This window comes from Peromyscus leucopus, chromosome 1 (genome assembly GCF_004664715.2).
Source record: "Peromyscus leucopus breed LL Stock chromosome 1, UCI_PerLeu_2.1, whole genome shotgun sequence".
NCBI lineage: Eukaryota > Metazoa > Chordata > Mammalia > Rodentia > Cricetidae > Peromyscus > Peromyscus leucopus.
This window is the reverse complement of record NC_051063.1, coordinates 172,373,901-172,396,277: the sequence shown is the minus strand read 5'-3', so window position 1 is coordinate 172,396,277 and position 22,377 is coordinate 172,373,901. Positions and strand designations below refer to the sequence as shown.

The 22,377-nt window shown below is 54.3% G+C and overlaps 3 protein-coding genes across 3 annotated transcripts; all 3 read right to left on the bottom strand.

Annotated features, from left to right (window-relative positions):
- Window positions 1–1,490: 1,490 nt before the first annotated feature.
- On the bottom strand, window positions 1,491–5,781 carry Apoc4 (apolipoprotein C4). Its single transcript, XM_028893876.2, has 3 exons — window positions 5,622–5,781; window positions 2,591–2,723; window positions 1,491–1,742 (listed from the first exon to the last, which is right to left on the bottom strand). The coding sequence occupies exons 1-3, from the start codon at window positions 5,695–5,697 to the stop codon at window positions 1,577–1,579; spliced, it is 375 nt and encodes a 124-aa protein (XP_028749709.1). The 5' UTR covers window positions 5,698–5,781; the 3' UTR covers window positions 1,491–1,576.
- A 5,249-nt stretch (window positions 5,782–11,030) lies between these two features.
- On the bottom strand, window positions 11,031–14,490 carry Apoc1 (apolipoprotein C1). The gene is made up of 4 exons (XM_028893850.2): window positions 14,409–14,490; window positions 14,220–14,295; window positions 13,711–13,858; window positions 11,031–11,185 (listed from the first exon to the last, which is right to left on the bottom strand). Exons 2-4 carry the CDS (start codon window positions 14,275–14,277, stop codon window positions 11,125–11,127), a joined length of 267 nt encoding a protein of 88 aa, XP_028749683.1. The 5' UTR covers window positions 14,278–14,295; window positions 14,409–14,490; the 3' UTR covers window positions 11,031–11,124.
- A 3,168-nt stretch (window positions 14,491–17,658) lies between these two features.
- Apoe (apolipoprotein E) lies at window positions 17,659–20,644 on the bottom strand. Its single transcript, XM_028893828.2, has 4 exons — window positions 20,472–20,644; window positions 19,648–19,713; window positions 18,902–19,082; window positions 17,659–18,496 (listed from the first exon to the last, which is right to left on the bottom strand). The coding sequence occupies exons 2-4, from the start codon at window positions 19,688–19,690 to the stop codon at window positions 17,770–17,772; spliced, it is 951 nt and encodes a 316-aa protein (XP_028749661.1). The 5' UTR covers window positions 19,691–19,713; window positions 20,472–20,644; the 3' UTR covers window positions 17,659–17,769.
- Between the last annotated feature and the right edge of the window lie 1,733 nt (window positions 20,645–22,377).

Sequence of the window (22,377 nt, the reverse complement as noted above, 5' to 3'; positions counted from 1 at the left end):
AGGCCAAAGTCCTGGCCAACAGAGCCGCTGAGGGGGTGGGGAGGCAGGGCTGGGAGGGCAGTGACCAGTGACTTCCCTGCCACGTCAAGCCACAGGGGAGCCCCGTTTTGGAAAAGCTACCCAGAAGCCGGGCAGAGCTGTGACGGACCTCAAGTTCTCTCAGAAGACTGGGGCAGGAGGATCATGAATTCAGTGCAAGAGCCGCTCACTGGGCGACTTAGCAAGATTCTATCTGAAAACGAAAAAGCCTCTGTTTTGGTTTTATTCACACAGGGTCTCTCATGTGGCTCAGGCTACCCCGGAACTCTCTGTGTAGCCGAGGCTGTCCCTGAGCTGCTCATCTTCCAGGTGCTGAGATTACAGGTTTGTAGCACCATGCCCAGCTTGAAATGAAAACCAAAGCCAGTCAGAGCAACATGGTAGGTTCCAGGACAGCCAGGACTACATAGTGAGATCCTATATAAGAAGAGTTCTGGGAAGTTGGCCCATCGCGTAAAGGAGCTTGCTACCAAGACCGACGACCTGAGTTCAGTCCCTGAAGAGAATGGAGAGAACAACTCCTGACAGTTGTCTTCTGACCTCTACATGTACACATGGCACATACACTTGCGTGAGCACAAACACACACACACATAAATAAATGGAATTTTTAGCGGTCCATTGCCTTAACCATTCAACTACTTTGTCACCCCCTAAATATATGTAATTTTTGTTTGTTTTGCTTTTTCGGGACAGGGTTTCTCTGTGTAGCCCTGGCTGTCCTGGAACTTCCTCTGTAGACCAGGCTGGCCTCAAATTCACAGAGATCCACCTGCCTCTGCCTCCTGAGGGATTAAAGGCATGTGCCACCACCACAGTCTGGCATAAATGTAATTTTTTTCCATTTATTTATTTTTTCTTATTATCAGCTTGATACAGTACAAATTCTTATCCTAATAGTGAAATGTTTCACTGATGCTTGCCCAGTGATTGAGTAAAACCAAAACTTACTATAAGCCACAGTCATCCTGGGGTCGCCCCTGCTATGTAGCCTGTAATTTTGAAAAGAGGGCACTTACCTGGTGTGTATGAGGCCCTGGGTTCGATTCTTAGAATCTCCCCCACTGCCTCCCCCAAAAGGAAGAGAGACAAGCCCCCAGTTCCTGAGAGTGACGGCTGGATAATGTGGAGGGTTTTGGGATTTGGGGAACCACTTGGAATAGGGTTTAAGGTTTGCATGGTCTAGGAAGTGAGGGGCACTGTGAGGCTAAGGTTCCTCTGACCCGGGGCACCTTCAGGACTTTGCCTCCTGGATCTGAGCAGGCGCCTGGAAGTCTCCTGTTCACTTCAAGCCGGAACGGTGTGGGGAGGGAGGGGGTTGTCACCTTGGCCCCTTCCTCTAAAGCTTTCCTAGTGTCCTCCCCTGCCAGGTGACAGCATTTCCTCTTATTAACTCCTAGATATGACAAGGGGTGACCTCTGGCCTCAAGAGGAGCTTCTCAGCAGGTGACACAGAGTAGGAACAAACAGCTTTATTGGGGGTGGGGGGATGGGGGGTAGAGGGGGAGGGGGGGGGAGGGGGGAGGTGTGTGGCACTTTAACCCTGAGTCTGGTCTCTGCAGAGCAGCTGGGGACACAGGCTGAGGGTCTTGTTCAGGAGGTGGTCTCTGGAGCTTTGCAGCCAGGCCTGAGTGCGGGGACCCAGGTCTTTTAAATGGTCTTCATAGTAGGTCTGCACAAAGCCCTGGACAGCCCTAGGGCCCCTGTGTAAAGAGGACATCTTAGTTGACACCCTAGATGCCACAGGGGTATGGTCCATTTATTTTTGACCTTCTTCAGACCCGGGGGTCCAGACCCAGCCCTCCTCCCTCAGACCCAGGGGTCCAGGCCCAGCCCTCCTCCCTCAGACCCAGGGTCCAGGCCCAGCCCTCCTCCCTCAGACACAGGGATCCAGGCCCAGCCCTCCTCCCTCAGACACAGGGTCCAGGCCCAGCCCTCCTCCCTCAGACACAGGGTCCAGGCCCCAGCCCTCCTCCCTCAGACACAGGGTCCAGGTCCAGCCCTCCTCTTCAGACCCAGGGTCCAGGGTCAGCCCTCCTCCCTCAGACCCAGGAGTCTAGGCTAGTCCTCCTCCCTCAGACCCAGGGATCCAGACCCCAGCCCTCCTTCCTCAGACCGGGGGGTCCAGGGTAGTCCTCCTCTCTCAGACCCGGGGGTCCAGGCCCAGCCCTCCTCCCACAGGCACAGGGGTCTAGGGTCAACCCTCCTACCTCAGACCCAGGAGTCCAGGGTAGTCCTCCTCCCTCAGACCCAGGGGTCCAGGCCCAGCCCTCCTTCCTCAGACCGGGGGGTCCAGGCCCAGCCCTCCTCCCTCAGACCCAGGGGTCCAGGCCCAGCCCTCCTCCCTCAGACCCAGGGATCCAGGCCCAGCCCTCCTCCCTCAGACCCAGGGGTCCAGGCCCAGCCCTCCTCCCTCAGACCCGGGGGTCCAGGTCCAGCCCCTCCTTCCTCAGACCCAGGGGTCCAGACCCAGCCTCCTCCCTCAGACCCACTGGCTCTCTTTGCTCTAACTCTGGTGTTCCCTCCCAGCCGAGTACCGGAACTCTCTCACCAGAACCACTGCCATCTGTCCCTGGTCCTGGTCACCAGTGGCTTCACTATCTCCATCACCCTGGTCCTGACCAGGTCCCAGCGGCTGTTCTCGGGGGCAGGGGTGGGTATCAGGCTTTCTGTAGTCATGGATGCTGGGGGAAATCACAGAAGCGCGTCAGCGAGGCGGGATCCCAGATCCCCATTCCTCTCTCCCTGCATCGTCACCTTTGTCCCCAGACACCCACGCCACCCATCATCAGAGGCCACACCTGACTTGCCCTGTCCTAGACTCAGTTTCCCATCCTGTAGAAAGGGGCACAGTGACTTCCTATGGGAGGGCTATTGTGCCTCCCGGAAGCAAGCGACAGGCAAGTGCCTTGTGTCTTGCACGCCCTTGCCCATCCCTGGCCACCAGCTTGGCCCCTGACACCACCGCCCTCACTCCCACCACTGGGCCGTCTCCCCTTCCCCACTGCTGGCCGCCCCTCCCGTGGCTCTGTCTCCTGAGATTTTCTGGCTCAGTCTTCAGCTCCACTTCCCACCTGGTGCCTCTCTCCTCTAACCGCCTAATCCTACGGCCCAAGGATGACCTTTGCCCCGGAACAGCCACTACCTCCTCCCGGCATGTCACAGAGACCAGCGGCTGCCTCCATGCACGGGGGAGCAAAAGCCCATTTTAATTCATCCTCTGCCATGGACAGTGTCCCAGCTTTGCTTTTAGTCTCTCTGGGTCACAGTTCTCTTCCTTACACACACACACACACGCACACGCACACGCGCACACAAGCACGCACGCACGCACACGCACTCCTCTCGCTCTAGCACCCACACCTAGATCCCGCACACAGGTGTAGGTGCTCATTCTTATGCTTGTGTTTTTTGTTTGAACCTCATTTGTTTGATTTTTTTTTTTTTTTTGAGACAGGGTTTCTCTGTGTAACACTGACTGCCCTGGATCTCTCTCTGTAGACCAGGCTGGCCTCGAACTCCCAGAGATCCACCTGCCTCTGCCTCCCGAGTATTAGGATTAACGACGTGCGCCACCATGCCTGACCTGCTTAAACATTTTTTTTTAAGACTAATTTTTATTCTCTGTATGAGAATGTAAGCCTAGGGAGGCCAAAGGCATCAGATCCCCTGGAACTGGGGTTCCAGGCAGTTGTGAGCCTGGGAACTGAACTCCAGTCCTTAGCAAGAGCAGTACATGCCCTTAACCACTAAGCCATCCCTCAAGCCTCGTATGTATGTATGTATGTATGTATGTATGTATGTATGTATGTATGTATGTAGACAGGTCTCTTGTAGTCCTGGCTGGCCTCATGTAACCGAGGATAACTTCTGAGCTGCTGATCAGAATTCCAACTGCTGATCCTCTTGACCCCACCTCCAAAGTGGTGGGCTGACAGGTGTGTGCTCCCAACCTGGTTCATGCAGTGCTAGGCCTGGAACCCAGGGCTTCCTGTGTGCCATCCAAGCTCTCTACCAACCAAGCCGCATCCTCAGCTTGTCCTGCAGCTTCCTGTGTAGCTGAGGCTAGCTTTGAACTCCTGATCCTCCTGCCTCCACCTCCCAAGTGCTGGGGTTCTGGGCATGTACCACCATACCCAGACCACACACACACACACACACACACACACACACACACACACACACACACGTACTCTAGTACCAAGACACTTATGTCACCTGCTGTCAGAAGCCTCACCTGTGACTTCACCACTCCAAGACAGTCTCCCATTCTGTGAAAGGGGCACTACGCTAAGCACATGAGGCGTACACAGGTACACCATGAGCACTGTCTACGGGAGAAGGGTGTATATTTATTTTTATTTTCATTTCATGTGCATTGGTGTTTTGCCTGGGTGTATGCTTGTATGAGGGTGTCAGATAGATCTTGGAGTTACAGACAGTTGTGAGACATCATGTGGGTGCTAGGAACTGAACCCAGGTCCTCTGGAAGAGCAGTCAGTGCTCTTAACTGCTGAGCCATCTCTCCAGCCCTGAAGCGTATGTATTTTAAGACAGGGTCTCACTGTATAACCCTGGCTGTCCTGCAACGCACTGTGTAGACCAGGCTGGCCTCAAACTCCCAGGGATTCACCTGCCTCTGTCTGAGTGCTCAGATTAAAGGTGTACGCCACCACCATCTGGCAGTCCCCATTTTCTGTATTTTTAAAGGTTGAGTATCACTAAACTATTAGGAGGACTCCAAACCTTCAATCCTCCTGCTTCAGCCTTTGAGTAATTGGGATTACAGACCTGTACCAATATACTCTGCTCACGAGATACAATTTTAAATGCATGCACAAAATAAGATACTATGTGTGAACACTCTAGAAACAGCCTCCTCTGTAGCCACACACTTAGAACTTTCATACATGCACCCTGTAGAGAGCCACAAACATGCACATGCCCACCCAGAAAGCATTGCACACCTGTAATTCTAGTGCTTAGGAGGTAGAATCAGGAGGATCAAGGGTTCAAGGCCAGCCTGGGCTACCTGAGACCCTGTCTCAAAACAAAACAAAGAAACTCAACAACAAAAACATCACAAATACATAGTATCAGACAACAAAAACAACAAAAGGCGTACTTGTGCCCATCGTCAGACGTGTACATTTGTCACTACGGTCACTGGGACTGAGTGGTTAAGGATAAGGCTTTGCTGGGGGAGGTCTTGTCTTGCATGCACAAGGCCCTGAATTTGATGCCCAGCACCACATAAACCAGGTGTGGTGGGGCATGCCTGTAATCTGAACAGGCAAGAGTGTTAGGAATTTAAGATCATCCTTAGCAGTATCAAGAGTTCAAAGCCAGCCCAGGACTACATGAGACCGTGTCTCCAAAGAACAAAACAAACAGCCTGTGGTATCTGAAGACCCTGTGTTCCATCCCTGTGTGTGTGTGTGTGTGTGTGTGTGTGTGTGTGTGTGTGTGTGTGTGTGTGTGAGTGTCACACTCCTCTTACATGGCTACTGACCCACTTGGTGAAGCCACAGTCACGCCCCACCCAGAGGACCCCCACCTCCAGCAAGCCCCCCACTCCTCACCTACAAGGCAGGCCAGGAGCAGCACCGAGAGGCAGAGGGAGGGCAGGGCCTGCATCCTACATCCCACGAGGGACATTTCTGGGGACTTGACCCTCTGTCCTTTGTGCTCCACTCTGTACACTGGGGAAGAGGCAGGCGGCCCTGGAAAGAGACCTCCCTCGGTCACCTCCCCACTTTTCTTGGCAGGACTTCAAGAGACGACGGGCCTGGTGATGGGACAGTCAAAGACCATGCCCGCCCACCTGATCGCTCTTTCCCGCCCTCCCTGACCTGACGGGAGCTCCCACACTCAACTGGATGAAAATCCTGACGCCACCAGACTTTCCCTGGACTCAGTTTCTCCCTTTGGGAATCGAGAACACGATCTAGCCTTGAGAAATTGGTGTGTGTGGCGGGGAGTGGGGCAGGGGAGGGAGGGTTGTTCTGATTTATTTTGAGACAGGGTCTCCTGTAGCCCAGGCTGTCCTGGAACTCAATATATCACCAAGAGTGATCTGGAATCCTTATCCTCCTGCCTCCACCTCCCACATGTCGGGGTTACTGGCAAGTGCCACCACACCTGGCTCTCCTTTGTACTTTTTATTTTGTAACCAGGTCTCACTAAGCAGCCCAAGCAGAACTTGGAATCATGGTCCTCCTGCCTCAGCATCTGGAATAGCTGCAATTACAGTCCTTCGTCCTTGCGTGGCTTGGGTTTTGAGTTCTTTTAGTTAACTTTTTTTTTTTCTAGATAGGTTTCTACAGTCCTTGCTGTCCTGGAACTCACTCTGTAGACCAGGCTGGCCTCGAACTTACAGAGATCAGCTTGTCTCTACTTCCCCAGTGCTGGAATTAAAGGTGTGTGCCACCAATGCCAGGCAATATTTTTAAAGTGTATTTTTACTCATGTGTATGTGTGTGTGTCTGTGTTGGGGGGGTATGTGTACATGAGTGCAGGTGCCCACAGAGGCCAGGGGTGTCAGATTTCCCTGGAACTGGATGTGAGCCGCCTGATGTGGATGCTGGGAGTCGGATTCAGGTCCCCTGGAAGATACTGTTAACCACTAAGCCATCCCAGTGGCACTTTAATTATTTTTAAGTATGTTTATTCTTTTGTGTGTTGTGTGTGTGTGTTGTGTGTGTCTTGTGTGTCTGTGTATGTGTGTCTGTGTGTGTTGTGTGTCTGTGTGTGTGTTGTGTGTGTCTGTGTGTGTCTCTCTGTGTGTGTTGTGTGTGTCTGTGTGCGTGTTGTGTGTGTGTTTCTGTGTCTGTGTGTGTTGTGTGCCTGTGGGTCTGTCCATGCCACTGAACACATGTGGAGGTCCGAGGACAACTTTAGCTTTCCAGGGTTGGGTCTCTCCTTCCACCCAGGTATCAAGCTCGGTAGTTAGGCTTGGCCTCGGGTACCTTTATCTGCGAGCCATCTTGACCCCTCTTCTTTCTTCTCTGCCTCCCCCTCCCTCTCTCTGAATGAGGTGAGGTCTTGTTAGGACCCTTTTGCCTCAGCCTCTTGAGTTCCATGGTTTCAAGAGTAAACCACATCAATGAAACAAAAATTAATTTAAACATGTTCCATGCAAGATTCGGGAATTTCACCAAATAACTCCTTAAACATTACCTATTCATCTGAAGTTGAAATGTAACTGAGTACCCTGTGGCTTTGTTTGTTTGTTTGTTGTTTATTGAGACAGTTTCTCCGGGCAGCCTTGACTGGCCTTGCATTTCCGATCCTCCGGCCTCTACCTTCCCAGCGCTGGGATGACATGCCATCACATGCCCAGCACACGTTGTTTCCACGCAGCAGATCTGACCGGAATCTCAACCGCAGCCTGAGCAGCTGTACAGAGCAACCCTGACCCAGACGCCTGCAGAGAGCTGACCGGTCACACTGGTAGCTGCTCATCACATGTCAGCTTCTCTAGGACAGTTAAAAAAAAAAAAGCCACGCAGAGCTGCTGTTTGCCGTAATGCAAACATTTTTGGAATAGACTTCGGGGTTGGTTGCAAAATAGTGTAAAACTGCCGACCTAGACACCCGAAAGTGGCTGAAATGGTCCATTTTATGTTCTGTGGTTTTGTTTTGTTTTTTTTTCCACAAAAATAAAAAAAGAAAACAGAAGCACAAACCCACCCACCGCAGATCCCCATGTCTTGTTACGGAGAGGACCTCTTGCTGGACGGACATGGTTGTGGTGGTGCACACCTGGCATCCCAGAACTTGAGACGCTGAGGCAGGAGGATTGTTGAGTTTGAGCGGGGGTGACATAGGAAGACCCTGCTGGCCACAAGAGGAAGAGGGCTGTGGAGTTCATAGCCAAACGCTGTCTATTTTCAGCATTGAGACCTGGTGCAAGTTGCTTAACTACTGTAGGCTGACTGCTTCACGCTGAAAAGTGATTGGGTAATTACCTGGCTTGGAGGCTGGCCTGAGACAGGACAGGGCATCAGGAGATGGGCAACCACAGTGTAACTAGCCAACAGTTGCTATTTATTTATTCATTTTTGAAAAAAAAAATTAAATTTGATAGCCAGGCATGGTGGCACAGGCCTTTAATTCCAGCACTCAGGAAGCAGAGGCAGGAGGATAGCTGTAAGTCACCACACCAGGCTTTGATATATTTATTGGTATTTTTGAGACAAGGTCATACTATGTAGCTCTGGCTGGCCTGGAACTCACTCTGTAGACCAGGCTGGCCTCGAACTCAGAAATCTGCCTGCCTTTACCTCCAGAGTGCAGGAACCAAAGATATGTGCCACCAGGATCCGACCAGGCTTTGATTTTTTTGAATAAGGATTCTTCTGATGTAGCCTAGGTGCTTGGAACTGTGATTACCTTGTGTCTGCTTCCAAGTGCTCAACTCACAGGTCTGCGCCACCACACCTAATTTTTTGCAGGCCTGAGGATAGAATGCAAGGCCAAATGTATGCTAAGCAAGTACTCTCCCAACCGAGCCCACACATGACGATCTTTCCTTGGTGCGTGCTTCCTTACACACACTGTGCTCCAGGCCCAGAGGGAATGGCTTTGGCACACCCCAGAGGTTAGGGATTTCCCCCCCTTACTGTTGAGAATTGAACCCAGGGCTTTGTGTTTAGACAGGTGCTCTACCACTGAGCCACACCCCAGCCCCTCACTGGGGGATTCTAGGCAGGGGCTCTACCACTGAGCCACACCCCAGCCCCTCACTGGGGGATTCTAGGCAGGGGCTCTACCACTGAGCCACACCCCAGCCCCTCACTGGGGGATTCTAGGCAGGGGCTCCACCACTGATCCACACCCCAGCCCCTCACTGGGGGATTCTAGGCAGGGGCTCCACCACTGAGCCACACCCCAGCCCCTCACTGGGGGATTCTAGGCAGGGGCTCCACCACTGAGTCATGCTCCTACCCAGCATTCTTTTCTCACACACGTGGAAGCTGAGACTGTTTTTGGTTGGGTCTGAATCTAGTTGTCTTTCACCATTTAACCTATGACCCTCCCCAGGCAAACCCTACAGCCCCAGAGGGAGCCTACGGCAGCGGGGCCGGGGTTGGGGAAGGTCTCTGTCCTCTGCCCTTCATCCAAAGTCAGCACACAGGGTAGCTGTGTGCTGTTTGCTGTTCGGTGCCTGCAATGTTTGCTCATCCCGGGAACAGGAACAGACTGAAGGTCGTCCAGGGTGGACATCAGGGGCAACTGAAAAGAATGTGCTGGGGAGGGGATGGGAGGAGAAAGAATGGGGATTAGGGAAGGGGGTGGGACAGGACCCTGACATGAGTGTCAGTCTGAGGACTTAGGAGCATCCCTGAGATTCAAACTGTCCTTCAAGTCACCCGGTAAACGGAAACCCTCCTTTTATCTCTCTTTTTGGCTTCTGAGACAGAGTCACACCGTAGCCAGGCTGGTCTCAAGCTCCAGGTGATCCTCCTGCTGCTGAAACCTCCCAGGTCCCTACTCTCCTCCCCTCTTTGTCCTCCTATCTCAGGATTTCATCTTGATTGGGAATCCCTGCTCCTACTGCAGAGTCCTCAAACCCTCACTCTCCTTACTCACCTTTCAGGGGTTTCTAACTTCTCCAGCTGGACGCTTGGGGTTATGGCAGGGAAATTTGGAGTATTTGAGGGGCTGGGGCATGGCTCAGTGGGAGAGCCCCTGCCTGGAATCCCCCAGTGAGGGGCTGGGGGTGTGGCTCAGTGGTGGAGCCCCTGCCTAGAATCCCCCAGTGAGGGGCTGGGGTGTGGCTCAGTGGTAGAGCCCCTGCCTAGAATCCCCCAGTGAGGGGCTGGGGTGTGGCTCAGTGGTAGAGCTCCTGCCTAGAATCCCCCAGTGAGGGGCTGGGGTGTGGCTCAGTGGTAGAGCCCCTGCCTAGAATCCCCCAGTGAGGGGCTGGGGTGTGGCTCAGTGGTAGAGCACCTGCCCAGCATTTGTCAGGCCCTGGGTTTTTTGGGAACACACTGTGTTAAGACAGGTCTAGCATGGTGGCACATACCTACAATCACAACACTCAGGAGGCTGAGGCAGGATGCTCTTGAATGAGGCCTGCCTTGTTTACAAAGCCTTCTTGAGCCATGTATTGAAACCCCTTCTCAAAAAAAAAAAAAAAAAAAAGCAAACAAAAAAATACAAAGCCAAAAAATGACGTGTTTAAATTAAGCAATCATTGCCTTGACCAAATATTATTCAACACTGGCACTGTGGTCGCCTCTAGGTGGGCAATGGCTGGGGATCCATTGGCGACAGTCTTGGCCCTGTTATGGGGGCGGTTCTTGGTAACAGTTCCCAGAAGATAACCACCTAGAGTGGTCAACCTGGCCCAGCCTGGAGTCTGGGAAGGCTTCCTGGTGGAGGAGACACGGGCACTGTCTTTCTGGCTCTCATCTATGCCTTTTCCATTCCCTGCTACTTTGTTTTTCTATTTCCCTTCATTATTCATGTACAGATTAAACCGTACACGAGTGCCTACTCTTTGCAGGGATAAACCAAACCCAGCCTGATCCGGGTTATACCGAACCAGAAGAGTGTAAACCTGCGGTCATGCCAGGCTGTGCATTCAGTCCAATTCCCGGCTGTCTGGCTGTGTGACCATGCACCAGCAACTTTACCTCTCTGAGTCTCGCTCATAGGACATGAGCAGGGTTCTCAAGAAGATTCTTTGGGGGGATTATAAAGTTAAAACAATGCAGACAAGGGTGTGGAGCTGGAGAGATGGCTCAGCGGTTAAGAGCACCGGCTGCTCTTCCAGAGGACCTGGGTTCAATTCCCAACACTCACACGGCAAGCTCACAACCTTCTCCAGCTGGAGGGGAGGTGACACCCTCTTCTGGCTTCTGCGGTGCACATGCATACATGCAAACACCCACACACGTAAAGATAAATACGGTAAACAGACTACTCAACTCAGTCTCTGCTGTTCCTCAGCTCTGCCCCCACTCAAAGCACTACAGAGAGCGTTTGTTCATATAGGCTTTTTATTGGTGTGGGGTGAGGAGGGACCCGTCACATCACGTGGAGGGCTCCCTTACTGCGAGATGGCCCCCCAGGAACTCAGGCAAATGTGGTCTTGAACTTCTCCTTCACTTTGTCGAATGTCTCTGAAAACCAGGTCCTTTGGGGAGAGATAAAGACATGGTCCCTGTTTACTGTGCCCTCCAAGGGCCCAGACCCCTGCTTCCTACTCCCTTGGTATCCCTTCCCCTAATCCCATTGTCTGTGGGATGAAATTTCTGGGTTGGGTGGGTCAGTTCTGTCTCTGTTTCCTCACATAGACCAGAGCAGTGTGTGTGTGTGTTTGTGTGTGTTTTGAGACAAGGTCTCATGTAGACAGGCTAGCCTCAACCTTGATATGCAGCTAAGGATGACCTTGAACTTCTGATCCTCCTGCCTCTACCTCCCAGATGCAGGAATGATAGGTGTGTACCTTTATGTCTGGTTTTATGTGGTGCTGGGGACCAGACCCTGGGCTTCATGTATTCAAGACAAGCACTCTACCAACTGAGCCACATGCCCTGCCCAGACTGAGCATCATGAAATCAAAAGTCAAAAAACTTCCTCTTTCATAGCCAGCCACTGTGTGGGAAGTGGTGAGCAGGAGTGTATAGAGGACAAAGGCTAACCTCAGGTGTTGGTCCTCGGGCAGCATCTCACTGACCTAGGCCAGGGATCTGCCTCCGCATCAGTGGGGTTAAAAGCATATGTCAGCCGGGCGACGGTGGCGCACGCCTTTAATCCCAGCACTCGGGAGGCAGAGCCAGGCGGATCTCTGTGAGTTCGAGGCCAGCCTGGGCTACCAAGTGAGTTCCAGGAAAGGCGCAAAGCTACACAGAGAAACCCTGTCTTGAAAAACCAAAATAAATAAATAAATAAATAAAAATAAAAGCATATGTCACCATACTTCACTTACACCTTTTTTGGTCGTTTGGTTGTGGTTTTTAAAGACACGGTTGATCTGTGTAGCCCTGGCTGTCCTGGCACTCGCTCTGTAGACCAGGCTGGCCTCGAACTCACAGAGATCTGCCTGCCTCTGCCTCCCGAGTGCTGGGATTAAAGGTGTGCGCCACCACCGCCCGGCCACTTACATGCTTTTTAAAGCTTTATTTTATACATGAATTTGTGTGCTTGGGTGCCTGCAGAGGCCAGGAGATGGCATTGGACCGCCTGGAGCTGGAGGTCCAGGCTCTTGAGAGCCACCTGACATGGGTGCTGTGGGCAGCAAGTGCTCCCAGCTGCTGATCCTCCTGCCCGACTTTGTAAAACGTGGATTCTGGGTATCAGATTCAGGTCCTCGCTGGCATTGATACCGAACGATCTTCCCTCAGCCTCCCTTCATCTTCTTCTTTTTAGTTAGCTTCTTCTTCTTTTTTTTTAATCTTGTTTTGTTTGTTTGGTTTTTTGCTGAGATTAAAAGCATGTGCCTCCACCTCCCACAAGGCCTGCCATCTCTTGCTTCCCGCCTACCCTCCTCTAGCCTGTGCTTGCCTACACATCACCGTCACCACCCTTTCCCCTGGCTCCCCTCCTTGGCCCAAGATTTTCCCCTTGTCTGGAAGGCCATTCTCTCTTGTCTACAGATCTTCCTGCCCCAGGGCCTTTGCACCCCCCCCCCAGGAAACTTCCTTGCCAAGTTGAGGCCTGGCTGGGTATTTGTAATCAAACTCAGACCTCACTTTAAACGAATGATTTGTCTCCTTGCCAAAACGAGCAGAAATTGGCTAACCAACCTGTTTACAACATACCAGCCGCCTCTCAGGGCACCTCCATTTCCCCCTCAAAATCGCCCCCTCTTTTTGTTTTTCTTTTGTTTCTGTTTTGAGGCAGAGTCTTGCCCTGTGGCCCAGGCTGGTCTCAAGCTCCCTATTGTCTTCCCTTAGCCTCCCAAGTTGCTACAGTTTTCTTTCTTTCTTTCTTTCTTTCTTTCTTTCTTTCTTTCTTTCTTTCTTTCTTTCTCTCTCTCTCTCTCTCTCTCTCTCTCTCTCTTTCTTCCTTCCTTCCTTCCTTTCTCTCTCTCTCTCTCTTTCTCTCTTTCTCTCTCTCTCTCTCCCTCCCACCCTCCCTTCCTTTCTTTTTGTTTTCTCTTTTTTTTTTTTGAGACAGGGTTTCTCTGTGTAGCCTTGGCTGTCCTGGAACTCACTATGTAGACTCACTATGTAGCTGGCCTCGAACTCACAGAGATCCGCCTGCCTCTGCCTCCCGAGCGCTTGGATTAAAGGTGTGCGCCACCAGGGACTGGGTTGTAGCTGGGGGTCCTAACCAGCGTCCCCTAATCTTCCTTCTCTAGTTGTCTCTTCGGCTAGTCTGAAGCCTCTGGCCTGCACAGCTCTCCTGCTCTCTCTCCCTGTCCCGGAACCTGTGGTCATGTCCCATTTCAAGAACATACAGGGAGAGCTCAGGGTCTAAGGTGGCCTGTCGGCTCCCAAGCTTGGGCCCTTCACTACCACCCGTAAAGCACCTCTAACAGCTAGGAGTTACACGGCCTGTCCCCAGACTCCAAGCATCTTGAGACCTAGCTCTATGACCTCAGGGACAGTGTCAATCACTCCTCTGGCGCTCAGTTTCCCCACTTGGTCAGTGTTGTCCACTAGAGCTTTCACACAGGCACCCCCAGAACCCGCCCGTTCCAAGAAAGGGCCTAACCGGGTCTTGGTCAGGATCCCCTTTTGTTTGATGTGATCAATGGCTGCCCGGGTCTTGTCTTCCAAAGCGCTCCCAAACTCCTTCAGCTTCTCCGGCAACTTCTCAAATGCGCTGGACAAGTCAGGGGTCGCCTGGGCGGGGGCAGGGCCTGCAGCGAGAGGGTTGTAAGCAAACCCGTTAGCATGGGGGAGGGTATGGAGTGACCCACGGGATTCAGGGCTTCGGACACTAGTCTCTGACTGCGCCATCCACCTCCACCATCTACGCCCCACCCCTTCTAGGAGGATCAGCCAATCCCAGAGGGGGGATGCTACGTCATCGGTAGCTAGGGCTTTCTGGACAAACTTGTCTCCCGCAGGACCACCTTGACAGGTGGGCTGGGGGAGCCATCCGAGGGCGGCAGTGGAACGCGGACAAAGAAATGGACCTCGGAGCTCTCGCGAGGGACCGCTAAGTCTTGCGGTCCCCAGGCCCACGACCAGTCCCACACTTCAAAGCCGCTTTCTTACCTTCCAAAGCCATGGCCAAGACCACAATCAGGACAGGAAGTGAGATGAAGAGCCTCATGGTGGCTGGAGGGGCACCCTGGAGGCAGATGGGGGGGGCATCACTAGCACCCCTCCACCCCCACCCCCACGATCCCCCCCACTCCAATCCCTTGGCTGTAGGAAGTAGGGAGCACTTTCCCATGCACCCACCTGGATCTAAGGATCGGTTAGGAAGAGCGCAGGGGTGGGAGGATCCTGCACAGGGGTTTAACAGGTCGGGGAGGGGGCGGAGCAGGCTCATCGCCCTCCCCCGAGCCTCCCCCTTGCCTGTGTGCCCACCTACTTTTTTTCTTTTTTCTTTCTTTTTTTTGACATAGGATCTTTGGCTGGCCTCGGACTTGTGATCCTCCTGCCTCTGCCTCTCTAGTGAGCGCTGAGATTACAGGCATGCCTGGCCACAACCGGTCTACCCTCTTCTGCCATACTGTAGGACACTGGGAGCCAGGCCCGCCCAGGCCCATCATTTAGGCCTAAGACTTGTCACTGATCAGCACCCCCCCCCCACTCAGGGAATACGTTGTTCTCACCTGCTCTCTGAGGCTGTCCCACCTCAGGGGTCTTAGAAACAACTCTGCCCACTCCCAAATCTCACCCCCAGCTCACACTGCATCCTCGGGTTAGCTCTGCGCTGCCCTTTCCTGACCCACAAGCCTCAGCTCAGCCTCTCTGTCGGGATGCTGGGGGCTGGCTCCCGCCTCCCTCCACTTCCCATGCCTTTGCATCTGGGCACCCCAGACCTCTCCTGATGCCCTCTGGGGTCTTAACTTGTCATCCCTCAGTCTCCCTTCTTTACGAGTTGCCTCTTCAGTGAGTTTAAACTTCAGAGCCTCTCAGCTTGCCAAGCTCCACAGGCCCCTCAGCTGGCCCAACCCCCACCCCGGGCCCCCCAAAGACACTATTAGCTCTTGTTAGGCCTCCCAGGCCCCTCCTGGCCCCAGACCTGCCTCCCCGCCCCCTCCCTCCACCACATCCTCTCCCTGAGGCTGGAGTCCAAGGCCTTCCCCTCCCCCAGAGCTGTCGTTGACCGCCAGTGACCCCCTGGCAGCTGGTGGTTGTGGGCCCCAGACACCAGGTTGGCTGGCTCCTTGCCTCTACAACCCACGTGTCAGCTCTAGGGAGGGGGCACAACAGGGGGATGGTTGTGAGCGCGGTGGAACGGACCCGACCCTGGCTGGGTTGCAACATCTTCGGGGCCAGCTCACAGCTTCCAGTCCCTGTGGGCGCCAGGCCTGACCCTCTTGCTTCCTGAACTGAACACTGCTCAATCCTCAAGCACCCATCTGAATAATGTAACAGATTTCCCCCTGCTCCACCCCGGTGCTTCCAATTCCATCCTCGCCTAGCAACAGGGCCGCCTGTGCCCCAGGTAGAGCCATGGAGTACAGCTAAAGTCGTTAACCACTGTCAGTCAACTCCAACTTTGTTTTTTTTGAGACAGGGTTTCTCTGTGTAGCCCTGGCTGTCCTGGAACTCACTCTGTAGACCAGGCTGGCCCTGCCCCACCTCTGGGTCTGACCAGGGCCATGGGGAGATGGGGCTCCTCCATTGTTTAGGAGTCTCTACTCTCTCGGCAGTACATTCCTGCAATCCCATCCCTTGGCAAATAGAGGTGGAAGATAAGGAGTTCAAGGATAGTCTTGGTTATATAGTGAGTCTGAGGCAAGCCTGGGCTACATGAGATCCTGATTCCAAAACAACCACAAGGAGGGTTGAGGAGGGTGTGCCTTGCATGTCGGAAAAGCCTGGAAGCCATCCATGGCACTCCATACAACTGGGGGTGATAGTGCATGAGTTCATGTCTATCCAGCACTGAGGAGTTGGAGGCTGGAAGATCAGGGGTTCAAGGTCATCTCTGGCTACACAGAGAATAGCTCTGGGTGCCCTGAGGCCTCGTTTCAAACAGACAAAAACAAAATCTCTCTGTAGAACTCAAAACTGAACTCTCAGCTAGATCTGGCGGCACAAACCTGTAATTCCAGCATTTAGGGCCGAGGCAGGAGAATTCAGCATTCCAGGCTCAACCTGGAGCAAATAACACCAAAACAATTCAGGTCTTTAGTGGGAGGCACGCCTGATATGGTCTCCCCTCATTCTGAGCTCTGAGAGTGTGTTTCTAGCCCCTAGGCATGAAGTGTGGCTGCCCTGAGCTCGGCCACTCAGCCCACTGACCCTTCTTCCCACTGGGCCCCGTGAATCATCTGTGGGAGCAGTGCCCGCCTCCAGATAATGCTGTTTGGTGCCAGGACAAGCTCCAGGCTCAGGGTGTGCCAGAGGCAGTGGGGGACTGAAGCCCTGGTCTGACCCAAGAGACAGACAGCTCAAGCCGTGGCCTGCCCCTGTTGGTGGGAGCCCTGCTAGGTTCCTGAGAACTGAGGGGGTGGCCGTGGAAGCCAGCCAGGGGCTCGCCAGCTCCCACCCAGACCCCTAAGTGCCAGCTCGCAATCGGAACAGACACCCATAGGGACATGTCCCCGGTTTTAACTCACTCCGCATAGGCTTCCTTCCAAAAGGGGAACAGCACCGGGTGGGGGAAAGGGTGGGCTTGGGGACCCGGAGGAAGCAAAGACCTCGCTAAGTTCAGGGTAAGGGAGAATGGCGGAGGCTCCTAGTGAGCGCCACAGTGTAGGGAGGAAAGGAACAACCAAAGACCCAGAGCAAAAGAAACTGCAGGAGGGCGAGATAACAAGAGGCTCAGGAAAACAGGAAGCCAGAAAAGGAAGCCTCAAAGGGAACAGAGAGGAGACAAAGCAAGGAGAGGGAATCAGATAAGACGGAGCGGGGGAGGGAGGAGACCGGGAGCCCAGTAAACACAGCCTGGCCGGCTCTGCTCTGACATGTGGCTTCTCAGCATCACCGTGGAGCAGGTGTTTAAGTTGGGCAAAGTAGCCCAGCAGAGATAGGGTGGTGCACACCTGTTTTCTTAGTTCCCTCGGAGGCTGAGGACAAAGATTCAAATATTCAAGGCCTGCCTGGGCTAGAGGTCACTCAATTGAGATCCTACCTCAGAATAAAAAGAAGGGCGGTACTATAGACAAGTAGAAGAGCCCCTGCCCAGAATTCCTCAGTGAGGGGCTGGGGGTGTGGTTCAGTGGTAGACCCCCTGCCTAGAGTTCCTCAGTGAGGGGCTGGGGGTGTGGTTCAGTGGTAGAGCCCCTGCCTAGAATCCTTCAGTGAGGGGCTGGGGTGTGGCTCAGTGGTAGAGCCCCTGCTCTTCAAATTGCTAGGTCCTAGGCTTAATCTCTATTGTCTCAGAACCTGAACAAACCAGAGCTGAAACAAAGGCACAAAGCCTCCCCCTACCCTACAGGCAGCGACAGTGTCCCGGCATGTATAACTAATGTGAAGCAGAAAAGATAAACTGAGACTGAAGTTGTGTGGAATCATTCGCAGAGACCCAGCAGGTGCTTGGAGAATCTTTATTAAGCAAGGGCCACCAGAGGGCCAGAGTGGTACTGGGGACTGGGCCACCTGCTGGCCGTGGGTGTCACCGCAGCGGGTAGGAGAGGGACATTCATGGACTCTCCTGTGGCACTGAGGAGGGGGGGATGGGGTTGGCGGCCACGGAGGCCTGTATCTTCTCCACCAGGTTTGCCCACTGGCGCTGCATGTCTTCCACCAGCGGCTCGAACCAGCCCTTGAGGCGGGCCTGGAAGATCTCGGCTTGCAGGCGCATCTGCTGGGCCTGCTCCTCCACCTTGGCGCGCACCTCTTCCATCTGCTCGCGCATCTCCTCCAGGCGGTCCCGGGCCTGGTTGCCCACCTCCTCCAGCCGCCCTCGGATGCGGGCACCCAAAGCCTGGGCGCGATCTTGCAGGGGCTTGCCGGCCCCAGCGCCGAGGTTGGCTGTGCGCTGGCGACCCTGCTCCACCAACGGCCCCAAGCGCTCACGGATGGCGCCCACACCCCGCTCCGCGCCTTCTCGTGCCCCGGCCTTGTACACCGCCAGGCGCTTCTGCAGATCCTCCGCATCCCGCATCAGGCGCTTGCGCAATTTGCGCAGGTGCGTGGAGAGGCGCGCCCGCAGCTCCTCGGTGCTCTGGCCCAGCATGGTATGCACCTCGTTGCGGTACTGCGCAAGTCGGTTGCGCAGGTCCTCCATATCGGCCCCGAGCCGGGACTGGGCTGCCTGCACCTCTTTGGCCAGCCTGGCCCGTGTCTCCTCCGCCATGGGGCCCAGTTGTTCCTCCAGCTCCTTTTTGTAAGCCTTCAGTTCCGTCATGGTGTCCTCCATCAGTACCCTGCAGGTCCAAAGGAAACACACAAGGGAGATGAGGACCAAGACAGAGGGGCCCAAAAGAGAGGGGTGAGGTGGGCAAGAAACTAGGACGGAAGATAGGGTGGCCCTCGCTTGTATTCCCAGAAGCTGAGGAGCTGAGGCAGGAGAATCGCAGAGCCTTTGAAGCCAGCTTGAGTTGGGATCCTGTCTCAAAAAGCCAAAAACCAGTGGACCAAACACATAAATAAATGCCCATTAATCCCAGCACCAGAAGGCTAAGTAAGGCAGGAGGATACAGAGTTCAAGGCCAGCCTGGGCTACACAATAATAAAGGATCGAAAAGGGGGTAGGTGTCCAGACAGTCAGAGCCCCAGGGCCTGATGTTCAGTGGGTGCAGAGGGTGAAGGGACAGGGGCCGGGCACTCACGTCAGCTCCTGAGTGACTTGGGAACTCTGTAGTTCTTCCTGGACCTGGTCGGACAGTGTCTGTACCCAGCGCAGATAATCCCAGAAGCGGCCCAGGGCCACCTCCCAGGGTTGGCCGCTCTGCCATGCCAGCCGATCAGTCACTTCTGGCTCGAGCTCCGGCTCTCCCTCCGCCAGGCATCCTGTGCAGAGTAAGTTCAAGGCTGGGTCAGGACCTACAGTGCTCCTGTGTCTCTGCAGTCACAGCGGGTCCCGAGGGGTTGAAGTCTGTTCTGTTACCACAAGCATGTATCTATCTCGGTATCCCATATGGTACAGAGCAGAGGACCAGGCAGGGATGGAACTAGAAAATACACACCTCTCTTTTAAAAACAGTTACATCTATTACATTTTTTATCTTTTTATTTATTTTTATTGTGTGTGTGTGTGTGTGTGTGTGTGTGTGTGTGTGTGTGCGCGCGCTTGCTTGCTTTTGGAGAAAACAACGAGAGGGAACCAGCTCTCTCCTTCCACCATATTGGTCCTGGATAGGTCTTCAGGTTTGGTGGCAAACACCTTTTCCCCCTGAGCCATCTCTCAAGCCAGTCCTCTCATTTTATGGATAGGGGAAATCAAGGCCTAACGAGAACAGCTGCTCTGGGCTGTTGAATCTCAGAAAGGCCTCAGAACTGTCCCAGTCCCAACCCGCCAGAGACCCAGGGCTAGAATGGGGTCGAGAGGCGCCACCAGACAAGCCCTGGTCCATACCTGCCAGCAACGTGACCACCAGCACGGCCCACAGAGCCTTCATCTTCTCGATTGTGATTGGCCAGTCTGGGGGAAGGAGACATTGTCTTTGAACAGCAAGGGGGTACTCCGCCCACCCAGAGAGCCCCACCCTATCTCCCTTCTCAGATCTGAGACCTTAGCCAATCACAAACATTTCCCAAAGAGAGCGCCCGCACTTCCCAAAGGTCTAGTTACCCCACCTCCGGTGTTCGCTATCTGCATCCTCGGGGTGGATCCGCTGCCAAAAATTCCAGCTCCCTCTCCCAGGGTTCAAATTCCACTCCACCAAGACACAGCGGGTAGTCCAATTTACATTCCTCTTCCTACCTTCCTGGCCAGGCCCTGCCTTCCATTTTGGTGTAATTTAACGCGCATGTAATCGTCCTCCAGCCCCGTGAGATGGTGCCCTCATATAACCCCAGAACTCAGGACGCTGAGGCGTGAGGATCGCCAGTTAGAGGCTAGCCCGGCTTACTTGGGGACTGTGATTGAAACCAGTAGGTGTTTATATAAAGGCAGCCTAAGGCTCATTCCCGGTTCTGTCGCCAAAGGATGGTCCCACCTTCTAGTTGGGCTGCATGTGGAGCACCTTACTCCTGGAGGTGGCCCTTCCAGCTCCTCCATCTGTCCTGACTTGGGCAAAGACGAGTCACCTCGTGTCCTTAGTTTGTCCCCAAGTGCCTCTATCGGGTTTCCTGCTTTTCCAATTCTTGCCCCTGTTTCCTGGACACCAGGGGATCCCAAGGTTCCCAGTCCACATCTTCCCACCGCCCCGGGTGAGTCCCCAGCCCAGCGTGTCTTACCAGCTCCTTCAGAAACAAGTCCTTAGCCTCCGGGGGCTGAGCAAGACTCTGGATCCCAGGCTCGTCCAATTATAAGGCTCCCCCTGCCCCGCCCCCTCCTCAGGGCTAGGGCGGGCTGGGCCAGCCCCCTGTCACGAGGCGGGTTGTTCCCCCCCCCTTCCCAGCAGGGCAGAGGAAAGAGGTGGAGTTAGGAGGCCTTGTGACCCCCACACCCCAACAAGGGAGCTGACACTTCATCGCATAATCCCGGCATCTTTCTCCAAAGTGGGGTGCTGGCGCCCAGAGTACTCCTCCCCCACTTTCCCTGTGGGGTCTGGTGCACTTCAGAGGAAAGTTTTGGAGGCTTAAACAGAAATGAGAGGGGGTGTGGGGGGCCGTGCCGGCGTCTGTTAAGAGGCCAGGCTTCTGGGGTGAGTTTTAACCTTGGCCCCCCTTTGTTCATTCCTCAGGTACAGGTGAACTCCTGTCCGCAGGCTGGGAAAATTCCAGTTCCTTCAGGAGCTGCTGCGCGGAGGCTCCCACTGAGTTTGAAGCAATCGAGGCAAGCCCTGGAGTCCAAACGCCCGTACTTTGGTCCTCCCAGTGGCCAGATGTGTGACCTTGGGAGAGGGAACTCTCTCCCAGAGCACAGATTTGTTTTTTTTTTTTTTTTTTTTTTTTTGAGGCAGGATGCCTCAGTCGCAAAGACCCTTTTGCCTCTGCCGCAGCTACGGTGTGTGCCACTTGCTTGTACATTTGGCTTTCCCGAGCAGTTTCTTTGCCCATTAAATCAGAAGAGTAGTTATTTTTTTGTGACACGTGCCTGTAGTCCCAGCCACTTGGGGAGCTGAGGCAGGAGGATCCGCGGAGCTTGGGGAGTCAGGATGAGCTCAGGCAACAGAACAAAGCCCGCGCTAACAAGCGAGAAAGCCGCTGCAGCTGGGCTGTCTCCTGTGGGGCCAAGGCTCGCACACCACCAGCGAGCCTGCCAGCAGCACTGCCCTGCCGGGCCACCAGATTCCTGCCCCCGCTGCTGCCCAGAGAGGGTGGCGGCTGGAGGGGAGCCCCACAGTTAAGGCTTGGCACTGGACCGGGCAGGCACATGAATCTGCAGGATGGCAACAGGGGACCTCCTTATTCCAAAAAGGGTACAGGGGGCCTGGCCAAGCCTAGGCCTGCTAGCTTTGGTTTCAGAGAACACTGGCCAGAAGTGGGTGTGGTGAGATGATTTCCATGGGTTATTAACGGTCAGCTCCACTGGCCAGCTAACGTCCCTAGACCACACAGGAGAAAGGGTTTTGGTGTTCTCCACGGGGCATCAACCAGCCTATGAGTCTTTGCGTTCCAGTAGGGTGCCAGAAGCACCTGCGGGCCCAGCCACCAAGGCAGGACCCACCGGTTTGGGGCTGTTTACTGCACGCCCCATCAGAATGCAGAGACTTCGGTGACCCAGCACCTGCCTGACACGTGAGGGCCAGTTGCATCTCCCTTCCTTTGTTCTCGTCTGGGAAGGTCCAAGGGCCCCTTCCTTCCCGAGAGCTACTTTCTGTATTGTGCTTTATTTCTTCCAGGAACTTTGTTTCTTCCTGAAGTTTCCAAGACCTCTGACCTTCCCACCGGGAGAAAGTCGCCACAAGCTACCACCTCAGCCCTTTTTGGAACAGGAAGAATCCAGATCCCCATCTCCCTGCCCCCACCCTGTTTGCAGAGACAAAGTCCTCTGCCACCTCTCAGGGCCAGGCCGCACAGGGGCGAGTGACCTGGAGCCACCCTCCTGGTGAGGGCAGGCCTGTGATGTCCCCGCCGCTCGCTCGCGGGTGTGACGCTGGCCCAGGCCTCTCTTATACCGATCCCGTGCACCCAGGACCCGCGGCGCCCCCTGCTGGCAGCCGCGCTCAGCAAGTGGAGAAAACCTAGGCCTCTCAAA